Source organism: Bemisia tabaci, chromosome 10, assembly GCF_918797505.1.
Source record: "Bemisia tabaci chromosome 10, PGI_BMITA_v3".
Classification (NCBI taxonomy): domain Eukaryota; kingdom Metazoa; phylum Arthropoda; class Insecta; order Hemiptera; family Aleyrodidae; genus Bemisia; species Bemisia tabaci.
The window spans coordinates 16,983,058-17,004,238 of NC_092802.1; the positions used below are offsets into that span (position 1 = coordinate 16,983,058).

A 21,181-nucleotide genomic window follows, 5' to 3' on the forward strand; every position below is an offset into this window, starting at 1 on the left:
ATTGGGTTTAAGGTGAAGAATGGATTATTGAATGCTCCGTTCCGAACACCTCGACAATCGATACTTTCCCATACTTATAATAGGCAGGTCGATCGATTCATCGCAGAGCACGCCTGAAATCCTCATCGGGAGGCCACTCCTAGGAGTGACGGCAGTGTCAACAGAGAAGCGTGGAGCGTCGAGTGATAAGGCGCGGGTTTATCGCATCGACGACGCGACGCGGGCTCTCAGCGCATCAACTCGCTTCGCCCGGGAAAAACGAAAACGACGCAAGTGCAACGCGCCTCCAATCGGGATCGAGTGCTTTTTGGCGGTGGTTCGTCCAACCTTAAACTTAGAGCGATTACGCGGGTCGCGCCGCGCAGCGTGGCATTCAAATCGCTCGCCGCTACGAAAGTCCAACCTCATCTCGAGTATGGCTTGTTTGTTCGCGTATTCTGAGTATTTTTCGCAACGCAGTAACGCAGTTCGTAAGTAAGTATTCTCACCGCAGAGGGAAGTAGAAGTAGTTTTCATCGCCGAGGCTAATACCTAAGAAAAAAACAATTTAAAGGTCCGTCCTCTGAGGTTCTCAAAAGTCTCCTGGCTCAACATAATATACATTGGCTCTAATATTGCGCGCTAAGGTGGGGCGATGACGCAATGATCGAACGATTCCTCTAGTATGCTTCTTTTTCTTCGGTTGCGCACATCTTTTTACCACAGTAGAAGGAAGGAAACACTATCAGCTATCAACTAGCTTATGAGTTTACGATGAAAAATTTGCGCAAAACCCACTGGCAACCCCAGTTACATTTTAAAACGGCAATCAGGATTTTCAGGCTCTGAAAAGAAGACTCACAGCGATTGAATCGGATTTTAGCTTGAATGAAAACAAAATCCGCTAAAATTGAGTCTCAGCTTTCGATTCAAAAATCCGATGCAATCAGGAGTATTTTTTTTTTGTTGCATTTTTTAAGAGTCTAGACTCTGGATCTAAGAGCCTTTTTATCTCCAGTGAGGGATACAGATACTAACAAAAAAAAACAATGGAGAACTTTTTTTTTTTTTTTTTTTTTTTTTTTTTTTAAAAAAATCTATCTTGGGAGAGGTCCTATTGGTGGTATACACAAATTCTCAAAAGCTTCGAAATAATTACGCAGGAAAAAAATGGAAACAAATTTAGGGAAATCCTGATTTTTGGCGGAGCAATATAGGTAACTTCACAAAAATAGCTCGATAAAAAAATCCGATTGGACGGCCGACTTTTCTCAAATCCTGATTTTACGACCGATTTTTCTCAAATCCTGATAGAATCGGGAGAGTCGGGAAAATCCTTATGCGAAACACTCCAAAAAAAAAAAAATTAAAAAAATCTCCTGATCCGAGCATGCTTTGGAAAAGCCCCCGAGGACCACGTGTTAGCCCAGTTTCAAAGTCAAAGCCGTGGAGGGGCCCAAAAATATCCGCACTTGCCGGGGCGGACGCGGGCATGATTCATGGCCCTGCCGGGGAAATTTACGTTCTTCGCCGGGCGGCGGGAATCGGGAATCTATTTCGAGTCTTCCTCCGCGGCGACGGCGAAGAGGACGAGGACGAGCGGGGGGAAGCAGGGATAGGGATGCTTTGCCGTTGCCGCCGCCGGGGTGGGAGCGGCGGAGGGGCAGGAAAGCCGAAGGGAGAGAAGGCGAGGGTTCGAATTTGTGTCGCTCGGCAGGGGGAACCCGCGCCGCGGAGCCGGGCTGGAGGGTCTCCGTCCCGGGGCCGGGGAGAAGGACGGCTCCCACTCCCCTCGTAATTCCTCCTCGTATATTATTCCCTTGAACGGCTCCCGAGCGTTGCCACATGGCGCCCTCTGAGGTGACCTGCCAGGGGGTTTGCGGGTTCCCCGTGAGGATTGCCCAAAACCACTGATTACAAAGATTGAATTTTTTTTTTTAAACTCAAGAAGAATTTTTGAACTAGGAAGGTACTAAAGTGTTAAACAATAGATGTACCCCAAAACCAATGAAAATTAAGATTTTCAGGGTGTCTAGTTTTTTTTTTCCATTTTGGGAAGTCCTGGCTCCACAATTTTTCCAAATCCTGATTTTTTGCGGAGAAAAATTGTGAGAAAATTGGCGAACGTAACTTCACAAAAATGGCTCATAAAAAAAAAAAAAAGAACCGTTTGGACGGCCGACTTTTCTCGAGTCCTAATTTTACAACCGATTTTTCTTCAAATCCTGATAGAATTGGGGAAATCGGACCCAAGAGACTTTTGTTTTAGTGAAATGTTTTAAAAATTTCAAACGAGTGTAATTTCCTGAAATTGGGTACTGGACTTTCCTGTAATTACTGCTTCAGAAGTGATATTTCCTTAAATTATGCGTTAAGTGTAAAATGACGTGAAATTTCATTTGAATTAGGAGAGCATGCGTTTCAAATTAAATGCAATTGTGAAAACTAACATTATTAAAAATTTCACAAGCAAACTCAGAGGTAAAATTTCCTTGAATTGTATACGTAAACCGTAAGGGGTTCCATGGTTCCCGAAGGATGTAGCCAAATATGAATGGAAATTTTGGATTAAATGCCGCGAAATTGCGATAGAAATTGAGAGAAGAGATGAATACGTGTTTTCGTTCTTTCGGGGTTTTTCCAGTTTTGGTTTTTTTTTAACCGCGGCGTTAGGCAAATTTTAAAACACGCAAAAATTGAAGGAAAAAGCTTTCGGTGCGCCTGCTGGTGTAGCAGATACACCAGAAAAGCGTGATTAAAAGTCGTACTTGTTAAAAACCTGCCACTTCGAATGCTCGGATGGGAGATGGAAAATTTTGAGCGAGGGTAATATTTTTTTCCTACATTATGAAGGCGTATTGAGCCAACCATAAATACAAAATAGGAAAATTGCAAACGGAGTAAAGTACAGATGGAAGCGATGGGGAATCAATCCACGTCAAGTAGGACTAAATTTTAAAAACTATGAGTTTAACTTAACAAAATTATTCAATGTAGACATAAATGTCATAGAAAAGGGATGAGAAAAATATTTTTCGTCAGGTATATCGATGGTGTGCCGACTAACACGCATGCCCTATCGCATTCCTGGGTGAAACTGGCGCGATATAGCGACCGAAGTTGGGTTCGGTTGGGTTACGCAACTAAATTAACTCCTGAGCGAAGCTTAGAGTATCATACAGGCTTGAAGGCGCTTACGTTTGAAATCGTGCTAACCGTTCTAACTGTTCTTCTTGTCATTGAAAGTTGACTAGGTTTTTAAATCTATTTCAATCAATCTCAAAATTGCTTTTCGCATTCTTTGGAGTTACCATCGAACACATACAAAGTAATGAATCATGAACTCAAAGGGGGAGAAAATCATTTAAGTCTGGTAAAAATATGTATCTCATCCTAATTTTACGTAATCTATTGTCCAACTTAGTTTCTAAAATTTTTGTTCAAGTTTATGTCCTATAGGTCGAATTTTATGGTGGTTCGATGTATCGTTTGGTTCAAACACTAGAACATTATCTCGAACAAATTTTTTTGAATTTAAGTAGGAAAAACTAGAGGTGGGAAAACTCCAAACAATTTCACTGTTCAGTACCATTTTATACCCATAATAATCAAATACCTATCACAGGAAACCGATTCCCTCAGATTACTCGATTTACTTTCGAAGCTGTGTATACATGTTAAACCAATCGATATGAATATAATCTCTCCTGTTCGATTTATCGAATACGATCTGTTGAGCTGCTTCGCGGTGAAACAGGGTTTAGTCAGTGCGGCGCGTCATGAACATGCGGTAAGCGACGATCGCAATTAGATTTTGACCGTTTATAGACGGTGATCGGTGCCGTTTCGCGATGCGCGGCGTTAACATTCTTGAGACTCTTCAAAGTTTTGTCATTTCACACCGCCCCGCCGATTTACGGAGACACTTCAAAGTTCCGTGATTTCACACCAGCAATCTGAGTTATTGAGCTGCACCTCTTCTTGCAGAGATACTCTTCGGACACTGCCTCAGCGCGGAAAGCCTCTCATCTCATATTCTGCAGCTCCTGTTGAGATGGTCAGTACGTTATTGAAATAATCGATGCATCCCTTGCATAGCGATGCTGTTCATCGATTCATGATGACTATCGAATAATCGACTTCCTAGCACCTTAAAATTGGCGAGGAATCAGAAACAGGGATTTTGAGGAATGACTGGATGGCTTTATGCGATAAGAACCACCTTTCCCGACCCATTTAGAAGCAGGGAAAAGTTAATAGGAGATGTTCAATTTGTTTCAGATGAGTCAAAAAAATTGGTTCCTTCTTATGTACAGCCTTCCGAACTTCAGAAGTCTCAAAATCTTAAAAAGCCTTATGGACTCCGTAGAATTTCGAGAAATGTGGAAAAAACGCGCAAATTACCTAATTAAAATTACCTACCTACAAAAGTGATTTTTCTATTTCCTAAGACCCCTGATTTATACAATCCTACATTTTTTTGCCGTTGGTTATGGAGACCTCACTGACGATGATAAAAACTGTGGAATCAAAAATTCCCATTTTTTTTTTTTTTTTTTTTTTTTTTTTTAAATGTTCTTCCACTGAGCTAACTCGTATCATCGCCTGTGGTAGATGGGAATTTTGAAACGAGGTGGAGATGAAAAAATTTCTGCGGGAATTTTTCGCCTCCTAATGGAGGTAAACCTGGCAACGAGGCCGAAGCCCGCACTAACGCGGCAGCACGAGAAGGCGCGGGAACCAAATGCCAGTCCTGCCACCCTTCCCTTTTACGCTTTCAGTGGGACCGCACCGTAGATCGGAGCTCAGCGCACGGGAGGGACGCGGGTCCCAAGAGCAGGGTTGCAACACAAGACCCTCCGAAATAAAAATTCCCCGCGACCCCATCGCCGCCGCGCAGCGAGATTGGTACACGTGAGCGAGCAGGGTGGCTACCCTCCGAAATTGAAATACAAAAAACCGCGCCCAGCGAGGACGACCCTTCTGATTCCAGGGTGACGTCATTCCGTATTACCGTGACGAAGGGTTTCTAAGAGATTCCGGAGGGTCTTCGGCGGCGAAGGTCCCTTGGTGATAGGTCGGGGGTATTCAGATGCGACAAGTTGATGCTGATTCCATGAAAATGAAAGGCGAAATTTTTTTCGGGAAAGTCGAATATTATAGCACGCAATGTTTCAGATAATTTAAGACGATTCCTCATCCGAGACGGACTGGTTTCAGCATGAGTAAGAACAGTGGCGTGGCGTGAACGATGGATTATCGATATCTCGCCATTTGAAGCTATGGTAAAGAATCGATTAGTAAGGTGTTAGCTGCGAACACCCTAATAATCGATCTTTTACATAGGTTTGAGTTGCGTATCAATCGATATATCGCAAAGCACGCCACGCCACCGAGCATGAACAAGAGAGATAAAGTTGGTTTGAGTCAAAGTTAATGTCTTCAACAAATGGGGTTAAAAAAAGTCTTCGATAGAACTAAACAGTGTGTGTTCTTTGCCGGAACAGAGTGGTACACTGACATAGCTATTTCGAGCAACTATTCGTGCTCCAGAGCCGAGCATATTGCCGCCATGTTTTTTGAAGGAGAACCACGCAATAAGGTGAGTTGTCCATGTATGTTCCTTGCCGGGACGGCGCGAAAGGGACATAACTACCGCGCGCAACTGTTCATGCTTCGAGGCCGCTCAAATTGCCATCACATTTATTGAAGGCGAACTTGAGCGAAGGACAGCCACGCATTGAGGCAAATAAGCGACGTGAGTTGCTTAGCTTCCTACAGTTATTCTCTTATTCCTTTATTCGTGATTATTACTTAGAAGTAATTGGGAAATTAATTGCTAGGATGTTCGCTAAGAAGCGCGTAAGGTGCAAACTACGGGTATCTAGACCGCTAGTTCTTTATAATTTTGAAAAAAGACAATATTTCGGCAATGTTCAGAATTTTCCACTTGAATCTTCTGACATGCGAAAAAACCTTCAAGCCGTCCAAAAAACGACGAGAAAATTGCTGCCAACATCAGCAAGCAAGAAGCGGGCGGACTCCGGTTCGGATAGGCTTAAAACAGTGGCGGGGTGCGAGTGATCGATTATCGATATTTCCCCATTTGAAGCTATGGTTAAGAATCGATTATTAATGTGTCCGTTGCGATTACTCTGTTTGTCGATCCTTTCTCATAGGTTTAAACGGCAGATTAATCGATAACTCGCAAAGCACGCCACGCCATTGGCTCAAAATAAGTTGTGTTCAGCACAAGGTAACCGGACGACCAAACAAAACTCGGCGGCTTACCAGTTAGCTTCGGAGAACTCAACGTTGAGTCAGCACGGCTGGCCGCAGCGAGCGACGGTGTTGCCAACCTGAGATCGCCCTTGAAATTCCAACAAGTTTCTGAATTTTCATGAAAATAGCCTGAAATATCTAACTGTGGATATTTCACATGAAAATTTCATGAAAGCACACGTGAAGTGACACCGCGGGATCCCGATTTTTATTTTTCGAGAAATTTTCTACCTCGGCAGTCAACCGAGCGCGCTACCCAGAAGGCGCCAAGCTCGAATCGAATCCGCGAACTCGCCCACTCCACGTGGTCTCGCGGGTTCGCGCGATCCGCGCGTCATGCTCGCTCATCGCATCGGTTATTCACCGATACGTTCATCGATTATTCATCGGGCTCACCGATGCACGGAATCGCGGACCTTCGCGGCTATTTTTACCGACGATCATACATCGATTTTGTCTGGGACTTTCGATGGTGTTATTACGGAAAAAAAGTCGCTTGAGTGTAGAGCAGTCCACTCTTAAAACATTTGACAAGAAAAATAATCATAATTCAATCGGAGTTTTATTTGAATCAAGAGCAAAGCCTCTTAATTTGACCGGATTTCCTTTTGATTCAAGCAAAAATCCGATTGAATCCGGAGTATTTTTTTGTCGAATTTTCTAGGAGCATGGACTCTGGATCCAAGACACTTTTTTATGAATCTTACGCCCAATTTTAACTCCGAAAGATTGGAAAATAACTTTGACACCGCTGTATTTTGAAATTTCTGCACTTTTCGTGGGTGTTGGAAACAAAATCGCGCTTGATTCACGAGTTTCAATTTTTGCCACGAGAGTTCGTGATTGCCTCTTGGAGGAGGAATTTCCACGACTACATTTTCAACTTGGTCGGTTTTTTCCGACTGTTTAAAAACTTGTAAACCTGCTGAACATAAGTATGGATCACAAGGTAATGAATGAGTTGGACCACGTTAAACAGAAAGGAACCAAGTCACATCAGCTATTGCCAAATTTAATTGGCTAATTTAATTTTTTACATGAAAACGGTTGTGCGGATTTTCGTGCAAATTTCAGTGAATTTTCTCCATATTACGAAGCAAATTTCCTTAACATTTTCAAAGAGATCCGCACAAACGTTTTCTCGTAAAAAATTAAAGTGCCCGGTTAAAATTGGCAATAGCTGATGTGGCTTGGTTCCTTTCTGTTAAACGCTGTCCAATCCTTCTTGAAATGCTTTACTTAAAAGATGGAACTCACATAGTCAAATTAAAACAATAGAGGCCAGATAATTTGTCAGAACTGATGAAAAAAATTAGTTTTTGGAGTTGACAGTATTTCAGCCCGTACATGGGTGAAAGTTACGAAGATTGCCAAAAATTAAGGACCAAAAGGACGTAGTAACTCAGCCGACGTGCAAGTGCAAGTATCTGCGAATGAAGAAACAAAGACACCTTCCCGTTCCGTTAAATTCGCCCGAAAATTGGGCAACTTGGCAACATGGAAACTCAAATACTCCGACTCGTTGCCTAATTTGGCACCAAAATTAAAGCAAGTCTTTCACTTCTGTTCCATAGTTTCAGACCTACCTAGGGACGGCAAATAAACCTCAGTGATTACGGCTAACGATTTGGGCATCAAAAATTCGTAACAACTACAATACCGATTTATTTTGAGTTGAATTGAGCTTAGACTCTACCTCTGCGTTCACACAGTGAGCGCTGGCTGAACAAGTAGACCATGTGACACGGGTGCCTAACTTACGATTTGGTACTTTTTGACAGTTTTTGACTTGCGCGGATTCTAAAATTTCACCTTACAGAACTCAAGTAAAAGTTAGGTCCTTTAATTATATCGAGACATTTCGCTTTGAAGCATCCAATGCTTTTCTAAATTACCTACTTTGTGACGTTTCAAATAAAAAAAAAAAAAAAAAAGAAGGGGGTGGGGGTTAGGACTCCCTGATTAATAGTCATGCGCTGAAATATCAGCGGCACCAAGACTGATCAACTTCTTCACTTGACAAATTCGACATGAGGAGACGCAATTGTAAGATATGGTATTAGGTAGCATCTACCTCAACACTAAAGTTGACAGAGCATAGAATTTTCCTCATTTTTGAAAATCTTATTAGCAGCGAATGAAATCGGAAGTTCAAAATTTAAGAAAGTTGCGGGATCTAAAGCTAATCTTTTCCAAAATAAGTCAATTCCACGACCACGTCAATGACAATACGTTTCTGGAGAAAATCAGCTTATTGAGAATGACCGGTTTACTTAACCGCGGAAAACCAAGTTCAAGGTCCATCGTCCACTGAGGTAAAATTCGGCATCGAAGACACAAGGCCTGGAAATTCCGCAACACTGGCACGATTCCTTGCGCAGCAGTTTCGGTTTCCCAACCTGCGTCTGCGTCGGGCATCGGCCGAGCGCTGAGGCAGAGAGAGCCCGGTTGGGTTCATTCCGCGCCTGAGAGGTGAAAGGTAGGCAACCCCCCATACGCCAACGAAGGCTCCACGTGCGCTAACGGACGCAACGTGCACCATCTGGCGCCCGTGGTACCGAACTGCAGCGTTGTCGAACGTACTCCAAAATTACGGGATTTTCAACCAAAAGTCAGACATTCAATTGGAACATTAATGAAAGTTGAAAAATAGCAAAATAGTTTGGAAAAAAGGAAGGAAAAAAAAAATTAAAAATTTAATCCTGATTTTTGGGAAAGTGAGTGGATCTTCAAAAACCAAACTTTACTGCACAAAAACTCATTCATTAGGAAATCATCTAATATTCCTGCTTAACTGGCTTGGAAATAACGATTTCGATTTAAAAAGGAGTTTTATTCCTGGGTACTCCAAGACATGCAAAGGTTGTCACACAGCAATACAATAACAGGAACACATCAAACCAGCACATAAGTTGAATGTAAAATTGTGAGTCCAATGAAAATAACATGCTGCCGTTAACGAGCCACAGAAAACATTTGAAAATGGAGGGTGGTGTGTTTTGATAAATTCGAACGGCTAATAAATACATGCAAAATTCTTTATATTCTTATTCAGCTTGCCAACAGATAACTGTCAACCAAAATGTCTCATTGCGAAAACCACTTCAAACACTTGCAGCAATAAAATAGATACTTGGGCGATAAAACAAAACCAAACTTGGAGGAAAACGATCACAAATGACAGGAAGGAGAAGAATTGAAATTGGCAGGGTTTTATAAAAGTCGGGTGAATTAGAGGAAAGAGAGCTGATAAGAAAATAAAAATTGAGCGCTTTTAAAAAGCCTGTGCACATTGGACCACAGTGAATCTGCATGCCTATTTGATGGATAGTTTGGATGAATTTACTTGAGAATTGAATTTATTTGAAAAAAAAAAAAATTCTAGAAGAGCGGAAAGAAATAAACAAGACCTGACATAGTCAAAATGACAAGGGTAAAAATGGGAACGGCAGGGAATTTAGTGTATGACAGTCTTAGGATTTGCAGGTAGAAACTATTTACTAACTGAATAAAATTTAACAAAACTCACGGAAACTACTAATGCAATGACTCGCATAGCAAAAGCACTTCATTCTACATTTTCTCAGACAAGAAATGAATTGAAAATACCAATGTTAGATCCAGGTGTGGATAGAAATGCAAAAGTATGGAGTAAGAGGGTGCAGAAAAAGCAAAACACAAAATAGTGGGGTGAAAAAAATTCATAAGTGTTCCTATAAGGAACTCTGAATCCAGGAGGAAAGTGAAATGTTTGTAAAGTAAAAGGATAACAAATCATAAAGACAGTCAAAGTCTGTCAGAACCATGTGAAAAAGCAGAACTAATCTGTGGCTAATTGTATCTAAGTAAACCCTGCAGAACTAATAAGTATCAAATCGAAATCCCAAGAACAGCAAAAATCCCACAATTCAATTTTCCTGAAAATTAAGTAGAGTATGAAAGGATGAAAGATTATGCTGGCCGTATTCAGCAAATACAAACATCACTTTCTCAAGGCAAAATTTTAATTAATTGTGTGCAGAAAAATCCTAGGTATGATTCGTACCTATCTACTCAATTACGAAAGACTAGAGAATCATAAAAGAGCTAAAATTTTTGTAATTATGAATCCTCTACAATATACAAAACGTCTTAACACTTGGGGATGACAATTCTGAACTACTGAGTGGATCCATTAGTCTTTGGATGCAGAAGTGAAAAATTCACAACTGATGACCGCAATGTAAACAAACTTGAAAAATTACCGTATTTGAGAAAAAAGTGGCAGCATGGATAGAAACAACTGAACATACTTAAGAAGCAAGGAGAAACAAGTCTAAATATGTTTAGTGTGGTAAAACCCTCTATTCAGACTTGTATCGTAAGTGACTACTTACGGCCTACAAAAGAATCTGCCAGCGCTATGTTCCTAAACGAAGACTGTGATTACTGGTCTGACTTGTTGTCGGATGTTCTGAAGAATGCGAGCCAACGGTGGCAATGAGTGAGGAAGATTTAATGCATGGCACGGAAGGAAAAACTACATCGCACGAACTAGAGGTATAATCCTCCCTTGAGGGAGTAAATCTGAGTTTCGGTTGGCTAATAAACGCCAAGCAATTTATCCCGCCTGACATATACATTAAATCGTAGTTAAGACTATGGAGATATGGTTGGTGAGATTACTAAGATTAGGTGACCAAACGAAAATGTTAGAACCCTAGGTTGAAATTTGACTTATGAAAAGGTTGACTTGACTGTGAGACCAAGTCATGTATGAATTCGTCCAAGAACCTGTCAGCAACCAAAAATATCGACGAAGAGGTGGTTTCATTGAGATACTCTATAGCTTCTGTGCAAGGAAACACCTTTCTTAACATACTAAAAATTAAAAGGAACACTGAATTACCTGAGAATCACTCCACATCCTTGTTTATTATGGCATGTTCACATAAGAGTTTCAGTCGCGAAAGCATGTTTAACACCGATTCAAACTCGAAGCGCACAAATTGAACATGAAAATCCGAGCACAGTAGAACGAATCGAACAGCACAGAGATAATCCACACACAGTCCGCATTTGCTTTGAAATTATCAGCAGAAAAAGAGCGTCCAAAACAGATAGCTCGCGTTGTCTTGCTTACAGTAGCATACGGTCCAATACACGTAGGTTATCTGTTTGACTGAAAAGCGCTGGCTACGAAATTTCGCATCCCGCCTCGGCGTTGCGTTCGGGTATTTTCGGCAAGTAAACATTTTCCCCTTCGGCTTCGGGCAACTCCGGGCATCATCGGCTCGACTTCGTGCAGACTCGGCAGTTTACGAGAATCAAGTTACGGCTCCGTCGAGGGGACCTCGGAATACCTAACTACGTTGCCACTTCAGGCACGAAATTCTTCTTTTCTCGCGAGGTACGGGAGATATTCGGCTGCAACCGGCACGCCTGCAGCGGAGGTCTGATGAAACAAAGTGAACCATTATGGGCCGCGCTGGCACTGGATAAGGCCGCGGGAGGAAAAAATGGCGTTCCCTAGTTTTTTTCTTTTTTTACTCTTTCCTCTCTCCACGTTTCCACCAATCAGCCTCCGCCTACATCGATTGCGCTCCGGCTCAGAATTTTCCCTCCGCGCTCCGGGTTTGAAAAGTCGGCACCGCTCCTCGCAAAATTTTCCGAAGCTCCTGCTGTCAGTGTCACTTCGACGCGACCCTGAAAGAGTCGATATCAGCGCTGCGCGTGAACATGCTACGCTGCGAACATTTCCCCGCGCAAAAACCTTTGAAAAAATATGAAAAAAAGTACGGATGATTGCTCGCTTCGGCGAAAGTATCTCGTGCTGGCACGAGGCTGGTTCCTGACAAGAGAAAAAAGATAAAAATTGCCATGCGAAGGTCGTCGAAACATTGCCTACATTTACTAGTAGCTCTGATTTTAGTAGTAAAACTTCTGTGAGGATTTTTTTGTGGCGTGAGAATCAACTTATCTTAATTTAGAGGCACAAGCACATTTTTAAAATTAAACAAGAGAGCAAGGAAAAAATCAACTTCCTGTACCTAATTTTAGTGCAAAAAGAAAATAGCACGACATTCACAGCTATAATTCATTTCGGGGAAAAAAGACATTAATATACATTTACATGCAGTATTTTTTATAGCCTCCATTGTTAATTTGTAAGCTTTTTTTAAAAAAACGAAAAATTGACTTTTATCGAGGAGCCCTTTTAAAAAAAACCACTTTTTTACTATCTGCCCTCTTTTTTTAAACATGTTCGGTCGCTCGATTTCGTCGATAAAAATGTTTATATCCGGTTTTTTCCCACCATTACATCAAAATTTAATATGATGGTGCATTTTGTGTTGCCATGCTGTCTGAAAAACTGTCAGGAAGTCCATTATATTAGCCCTGTGAGCAAAATACCGTAATTTCTTTAAGTGTCATATTGTCACATAGGGGCATGTATAGCCCTCCGACGTCCATAATATTTCTCGAGGTGTAATATGTCATATGAAAGCCACCACTGCTAAGAACCCGGAGTGCTGGAGCAGGGGTCCGAGGAGTGGAAGTTTGAATTTGGCGCGCCGATCGGGGAGCGAGCGCGGGTGGCGGGAACCGGCGAGCCCGGGCGACGAGGGCGGGAGGGGGGTGGAGCGGCCTCGCGGCGCGCGGCGGCGATTTTGAAAGTGGAGCGCGCGGGAAAATGACGGGCGCGAGATGACAGGTAGAAGACATGTGATAGGTGGACGCGGAGGAGCGCGGATGCCCCGCGCGCGCGTCGCGCCTCGCCGCAGAGCTTCTCCGGCCGCGATACGAACTTGCACCGGTGCCAAGTCCGGGAAGTCACCGTCCATCGCTGTTGGAATTATTGTTGGAGCAGTTTTTGCTCGATGGGATTAAGGCCTGCAACATTTTCGACGACGACTCGGGCTGAAGCTGTTCGCTGGCAGATGAGAAAACTAGCAAACGTATGGCGCACTCATTTTGAAGACCTTAAAGTGTAAGGAAATAAACATCGAGATATCGAACATATTTTGCAAAATCACTTCTTCCACTAAATATTAACGCCCAGGAGCACGCGTGCACGCATCACATTTCTTCAGGCCTGGATACACGCTCAAATTTCCGATCAAAACGATGACAAAAATGGCGGTCAAATTTTTGCAGGCCGTAAAAATTTGATGGTAGATGGTGCGCACCCAGTCACCATTTGATCGGAAATTGATGGAAATTTGAGCGTGTATCCAGGCTTTTCTCTCAAAGAATCTACTTTGCAAATCCTAAAGTAAGGCTAAGAGTCTCGTAACGTAAAATATTACGTTTGATTGATCTTAAGGGTCAAAAGGGTCAAACTCAGTCGCTTCTTGGTCCTTAATCGAGTCTTGTAACCACGTGTTTTCTCATACTTGGCCGTACTCGTGAGGATTTCCTGTCCCTCATCAAATTCATTTTGTATTTTTTGAAGCTCAAAAAATAGGTTAAAGACAGCAAAGACTAAAGTATTTGCGCAACGCATGAAAAAACATCCCTCCTATCGGCCTGCACACGCGACAAGCCGCCGAAAAATGACGGTAGCGAGGGTGTTCATTGTTGGCGTTTAAAGCTGCTCGTATGCGGTTGAGCCATGGAAGGTGGAGAGGGTCGAAACGGTCAAAAATAGTCGTCCTCCGGTACAGGTTCTTTCGATACGATGCGCATTATACTCCGTAACATGGGAACTTTCATGACGATGAAATCGACAAAACCTCCAATCAAAGTCTGACTTGTTCGCTCTTTTGAAATGACCGAAAAAGTCTGTTTAAGTATCTTTCCACGCTCCTCACGAGACGTGCAAGGGAAAATGGCCGAGCTACTCGCAAAAAAGAGACAGAACGGTCAAAAACACGTGATTCCTGGATCGTTCTAAAACAAGCCAACTTGTCAACAGAATTATTGTTTTTTTCCACAGCATAAAATTTAAACCCACCCGATTGGTAGGAACTTCGTACTCCTCACATTATTATCCAGTGTTTTCATGGTCGATAGCCCTGTATACGAGACACCCTATCCGCCCCATTCAGAGATGACGTCACCATAGCATCTCCGTTATATCGAATTAGATACAACCAATAACGATAAGACCTTTTAATCCTGCCAATAAGAATGAACTGACTTGAATCTTTTTCGCGGTGCGGTCAGGTCTCGTTCACTCAGCGCCCTAAGGTAGGCAACACCGCCCACATGGTCATCGGATCCGCCGAAGTGCATTCATATTTGATGGCGCTGTCATCTTCAAAGCTTCCCGCCGCGGCCGCCAGAGCGCGCTGGCCCAAGTTCGGCGCCCAACTTTCGGCCGTCTCCCCCTCCCGCCTGGAACTAGGGGAGCGCGATTGACGTTTGCGTAGACGTAGCCCCCCTCCGACCCTCCCCCTCCCCCCACCCAGCCGCTCTCTCCTCCGCTCGGGCCGGGCGCCACACTGGAGCGAGATGCGTTTCCGGCATTTTTTCCGGATCGAGCTATCGTACTGTCCCGGCCGGGGGCGGAGGGGGTATCGGAGCTCTGTTGAATGTGCTCCATGCTTCGTATGCACTCGGCTTCTCGTAAGCTAATTGCCCGCGTGCTTCGCGGCACTTTGGACGTCGGATCCGCGACGGCCGCCGTCGCGTCGGTCGCGTCGAGGAGCACGTGGTCGACGGCGACGGCATGCTTTCCAGCCGCGGACGAGAAACTGTCACTTTTTGCCGCTGATTCCCGCCGCGGGTGGAAAGCTACCTGTGCACTATTCGTTCATGAGAGCTTACATTTTGAATTGCTAAAAACATACGGGGCCATAAATCACGATTCTGCACCCTGATGGAAAATTTCGATCGTTAAAAGCTTGTGGTACCGATTTGTGGCAAGTAATAGAAGACTAGCGGTTTGACGCAGACCTCACGCAATTTTGGAGGGCAAAAAGACTGAGAAAAAGTTGCTTTTGGATCAGAGGGAATTTCTGTTTAGTCGGTCTGGCTCGAAAATTATCGAGGTATGCTGATACATTTTCGCGGCCTCTTCCTCCCGGAAATCTAACGACGAACACTAGAACACATGGAAATATACACTAGCACTTTGAAAAGCCATCGGAAACGTTCCCGGAATCTTCCCGGGAACTCAACTGGGAGTTCCCTATCCCATTCCCGGCATTTGAAATTCCCCAGAAACTATGCTCCCTATTCGTTACCTTACTGCTTTCTTTAGGAAGACGGCAAACCTATCGGTAGTTTCTCTGGGTAAGATACCAGGGCCGGATTAAGGGGATGACCACATGGGCCATGCCGGCAAATCTATAAGGGGCGGCAAATTTTGCAATTTTTTAAAAGTAGGTATAAAAAAAATTCGGAGTTAGAGAAAACAAATATAAACGAGAAAAGGCGACGAAATCTCTCATTTTCTGAGAGTATAGTAATTTCTACTTTTGTCATCTTTCAGTGATACAGGAGACAGAACCTTTAATCGGTCGAGTTAAGAGAGAAACCAAACACGCAATTTGGCCTGGAACGGCGCGACTCAATGAGAAAATGATGACGAGGACTTGAGATGAAAAGGAGAAGCCCTCGGCGCGGCGATCGGCATGTAACACATATTAGCGCCTACAAGACTGCACGAATACTTCACGCATTGCATCAAACACAGTGCGGTCATTGCAGTCACTCGGTCAGTGTGAAACGGATAGCGCCTACAAGAATGCATGAATACTTCACGCATTGCGGCAAACACAGTGCGATCAGCGTAAAAAGCATAGCGCCTACAAGACTGCGTGAATACTTCACGCATTGCGCCAAACACGGTGCGGTCTGCGCGGCGCGGCGGCGGAAGTTAAAATCATTAATCTACCTTAATGTTTGTTCTTTCATAATTTTTTCGTTCATCTCTTATGAATGGAAGGCCTTGTCCACACAAAGATAGGTTTACGAAACTTAATTTTTGCGCAAAGTTCTGTGAACTTTTGCTAGTATAGTGTTGACAGGGCTTTCCCAAAAAATGTGTTCAACACGAGTAAATGCGTCTTATGCACCCCTCCCCCGCTGGCACGTTCATTTGATGGTTTTTATTGATGTTTCTAAACGAATGAGAAGGGGGCGGCAAAATACAGGCGGCCCATGGGCGGCATAAGTAGGTAAATCTGGCCCTGTAAGATGCGTGGCAGATTATCTAAAATGAAATTATGGGTGAAGGAAAAAATGTTCATCTGCGTCCAGGTTTTTCGTTAGATTACTTGCCTGTCGAATCATACTTCGTTAAAAATGTTCGTGTTTAGTGTACTTTACGTTACTTAATGTTACTTTTTTGAACTTGGCTGCTCATCGCAAACAAAACAAAGATTTGGTCGATTTGAAACAGGAAAACCCGACGCAAAAAAAGAACCAACAACTTGTGTTACTTCGTGTTCTACTTCCCGTAATAACACAAAATTTTGGTTACTTTTTCTTGATGTATATGAGCTGGTTCTTAAGAGACACGCTCGGCTGCGTTGGTCCATTTTGATCGCGAAAACTACGAGGCCGCCCAGAACAGCATGTTTTCATAACAGTATCAGCCTCAAGATGGCTGTTTTCTGCTGATGAAGTGAAGAGCTGATACGAACACTTCTGATTCGCCTTGGCATTGTCTCTTGAATTACGCATGCGAGATTGCACGTTGTCAACTGGCCCGCGATTTCGAATCAGGAGTGACGTTTAGGGAGCACGTGCGCTCTGACCAGAATTTTCTAAAATTGTCAAACTCTTGAGCGTAAACTAACTGAATCAGTGAGTTCGAAAACACACCAACTCGGGTTCATTTCGATTTCCACTTTTTTACGGTTTAGTAACACTTATGGGTAGAGGCATCTGCACGCAAAAGGAAATTTTGAAATTGCAATCGGAAATGCTCGAAACAGCGACGGGAAAAGGGAAAAATCGAAGTATTTCATTGGAAATACCAATTTTTGGTCATTTCAAGGGAAACGGGTGACCATCCGATTTTGCGGTTTTCTTTTTTCGGTTCAGTAAACCATGCTACCAACAAGTTATATAAATATTCAAGCGTTATTTAGGTCGAAAAATATAAATTTTTCAGGGCAGATTATGAAAAATCAGTATCTTAAAGTCGGTGAGAACGGAAACACACCAACTCGGAAATTTTTAAACGCTTAATTATTCTCTGTCATCAAACATGGTGTATCGATTTAAACTTGGTGCTTTACAAAGTCTCTAAGTACTTGTCCTATAGCACGAAAAAGGTTTTTCTCAAACTAACTTCTTTGCCCGCTGCGCAGTTTTACTTTTAGGTGTTCCCTGAACAATTTTTTTCCCCGAGTTGGTGTGTTTTCGAACTCACTGATTCAACTGTGCTTAAAGAATATTATAGTGCCAAAGGTGCTTGCCGATGGTATGAATTGTTCTAATGGTTTTCGCCTAAATCTAGCATCTACAAAGCTTTTTGGACACTATATACTTATTATATTTTCTTAATATTTGATCAATTTGTGCATAAGTTATTTGCTTAAAAGTAACTCCTTTCGGTACACAGCGATTCTTCTATACGCATACCTATCAATGATTCTGCTCTCAAATGGGAACATAAAATTAAGCCGGTGAGCATGCTTGACGCAGCATGGATACCTAATTAAGTTCGTTGAAAGTTTGGCAACTTATTTCGTTCGAGGAACTAATGAGCTTTGAATCAGCCCAAAAGTTTCCAAAACCCGTTAAAATATTATTAAGACGCCGGCGGATAAAAGTTGCCGCGAATAAAAGTGTTAACGCGCGAATTTTGATGATGGTTCAGACCCTATTTCAGCCTACTTTTCCTCAACGGAATCCATTCGTAGTTCACCATTCAAACTAATCTCCGATTTCCAATCTTTTGAAAAACGTGCAAAGGAAGTTGAGAGCTGTTTTCAATTGATTGTGAGTAATTTTATAGGGCAGGCATTGCCATATTTGTGCCGCCCTCTGATTATTTTAGAATTTTAAGATCTTTCACAGGGCTCTCAGGGGTCATGTAAACAAACCCGACCTACGGATTTTGTATTTTTGATGGATGAGCACATTTTATAAAAGTGTCACATCTTATTTCAGAAATTGAAAATTGAAGCATTCTCATCAATTTTAGAGCTATATTTGAATGTCGATGGCTAGAGTGTAAAACCACGTATCTCTATCCCTGTGTTTCTAATTCTCTGCTCCTTTTTCATTTTTTTGGAGAGAAACAAGTCAACTATAGATAGCTTGAGATTTTTACTGAATAATTTCCTACTAAAGAGGGAAAGTCAATAGAGTTTTCAAGACATAAAATTGACTGGTTTTCCAATGAAATAATAAATTTTGACAGGAAGTCAAAACAGTCCCAAACAGAGATACGTGGTTTGGCCATCGATAGGTCTTAAGAGCACCGTGTGCGGCAAAAATTAAGTAATTGATTAGCGAGCAAAAAAAGAAAAAAAGAGTAAAAACTTTAATAAAATAGCACACTGCAAAAAGTGAAAGAGTTAGGTAAGTACGGCCTGATGGATATAATATTATTGACATATATTCTTTATTCGAAGAGAGAATAGCAGAATACCGTGTGTAATATCGCAAACTTGTACTAGAAATATCGCCGAAAATTCATGAATTATAATGAGAAAGTTGTTTTAAATTGGAAATTATAAGCCTAATCCCCAAAAAAGATTAAAACTCTGCTAAGGCTGTATCGATACGCCAATTACGCCATTCCATTCATATTTGGATTGCATTTTGCAAAAAGGAACCACTAGCATTGCCATGTTGCTAGGATTGTGCAACTTCTTTTGTATTGGAGGAAAACCCCGATTATCCATTAATAGTTTCTATTTTACTCGCTAAAAACTGTAAATTTAAGACAAAAATTACCATCTAAATTTCATAGTTTTTCACGATTTCCGCAATTTTATTGCAAAAGATGAAGTTGCACAATCTTAGCATCATTGCAATGCTGGTGGTTCCTTCTTGCAAAATGCAATCCATCTATTCCTCATGTTTCACTAAGGAAAAAGTGAAATTGAAATAAAGTACGAAAATTGACGATTTCTTGTGTTGTTTGGTAGTTTGAATTTCACATTTTCACCCCCTAAAATTCGTATTTTTTATAAAAATCACAGTCTCATGAAATCTCATTAAACATTAAACGATACTTTCCAAACATTCATACACTTTTTCCGTTTTTTGTGTTTTTCTTACGAGAAAGAAAAACATTAAAAATTGAGCAAAAACACATTTTTGGCGTTGAGTAATGCGCAAATTTTTTGGGTTATCGGGTGTTTTAATATTTTGAGAGCGGGTTGCTTATCCAACCTCTGAAATTAGGGTCTTTTTTTCTTCTTCTTAAACGGACCCCCGAAATTCCATGAAAGATGTACCAAAATTCCCAAACCCTTATACGTTTCTTTCGCTCCAAGCCACCCTATCCGCTCGAAGAGCTCGGAGGCGGAACGGTCCCTTCCTCGCCCGGAACGCAACCCTCGTTGCGCGGCTGTTCGGCGGAGTGCGTGGAGGCGAGCGGCAGGGGCGCAGAGAGGAAAACGCTCACGAGCGCGGGTTCAATTTGGGCTGATGAAACCGCTCGCTACTATGGAAACGGGCTCGGGACGGGACTCCCGGCTTGAGCCAGCACTGCCGTTGGCGCAATCTGCTAGACCCCGGACTCGCCGGGATCCGGGAAAATCTCCCTGATCACCGCCGCACAGTGGATCGAGTCAATAGAATAGGTCGGACAAAATTTGGAAACTTTAAACGCTTATAACTCCGTTTATGCCAAAATTTGAGGTTTCTGAAGTGGTTCCAGTGGTTTTCTCTGGAAATTTTCTGCCAGGAGCACCCTAGAGTCCCTTTATTCTGAGAGTCAAGACAATTTGAATCCATTTCTGATTGGTTCCCGTATTTTAGGCCTCCACAGTGTCACAAACGGGAATAAAGATTACATTTTCACCAATTGCAAAGATTATAATCTGGAATGGACCAGGGAATTACGGGTTCGGCAAGGAACAAACGGAATGAGAGGAGGAACGGAGAAAGGCATTTGAGAATGGGCCGATCAAAGATTACGAAAAACGTTCAATTTCTGTAATCTTTATTCCCGTTTGTGACATCCATGAGCCGAATTGTCTCGACTCTCAGTATAAAGGGACTCTAGAACACCCCTCAAAATTTATAATGTGACGAATCAAACATCAAAATTCTCAGTTTTAGCCAAAAATTTCATGTCCGACCTCGCTAATTGACTCGATCCACTGTGCGGCGCGTCCCCGATATCCCCGCGTGGAGCTCCACAGCAACCGGGGCCAGCGGCGTGGCGTGAATGGCGTTATGCCATTTAAACCTATGGAAAAGGATCGATAAACAGGGTGTTCGCAGCGAACACCTTAATAATCGATTCTTTACCATAGGTTTAAATGGCATAACAATCGATACATCGCAATTCACGCCACGCCACTGACCGGGGCTCCCAACCTCCGCATCGCTCCCAGGATCTATAGAGCCAGTTTTGCAAGAAGGAACTAATTTTCACTGGAAAAAAAATCTCGGTATGTATACCAAGAAAAGGGTAAAATTACCAAGAATTCTTGGTTCTATTTGATCCCAGTTTTTTCTTGGTAAAATTACCATCTATGGAATTGGTAATTTTCCCGAGAAATCTCGGTAAAATTATTGAACTCTCTCGGTAATTTTACTGGACCTTGGTATAAACGCCAATATTTTTCATCGACAGTGGTAAAATTACCAAGAATTCTGGGCTCTATTTGATCCCAGTTTTTTCTTGGTAAAATTACCATTTATGGAATTGGTAATTTTCCCAAGAAATCTCGGTAAAATTATTGAACTTTCTCGGTAATTTTACTGGACCTTGGTAAAAACGCCAATATTTTTTATCGACTGTGGTAGAATTACCGAGAAAAAATGGCAAAGTTACCGGGAATTGATTACCAATAAA

At 42.4% G+C, this 21,181-nt stretch overlaps 1 protein-coding gene across 2 annotated transcripts in view; it reads right to left on the reverse strand.

Moving 5' to 3' along the window:
- The window catches only part of tara (SERTA domain-containing protein 2 taranis), a 37,516-nt gene extending 26,041 nt beyond the window's left edge, over positions 1-11,475 (reverse strand). The window contains exon 1 of one of the 2 annotated variants that reach the window (XM_019052526.2): positions 11,150-11,475. Coding sequence is in view for 1 of the 2 variants with exons in the window: in XM_019052528.2 (XP_018908073.2) it covers positions 11,150-11,167 (18 nt within the window). In the remaining variant the exon portion in view is untranslated. The remainder of the gene's footprint in view (positions 1-11,149) is intronic. The other variant, XM_019052528.2, reaches the window with a different exon arrangement.
- Positions 11,476-21,181: the final 9,706 nt, after the last annotated feature.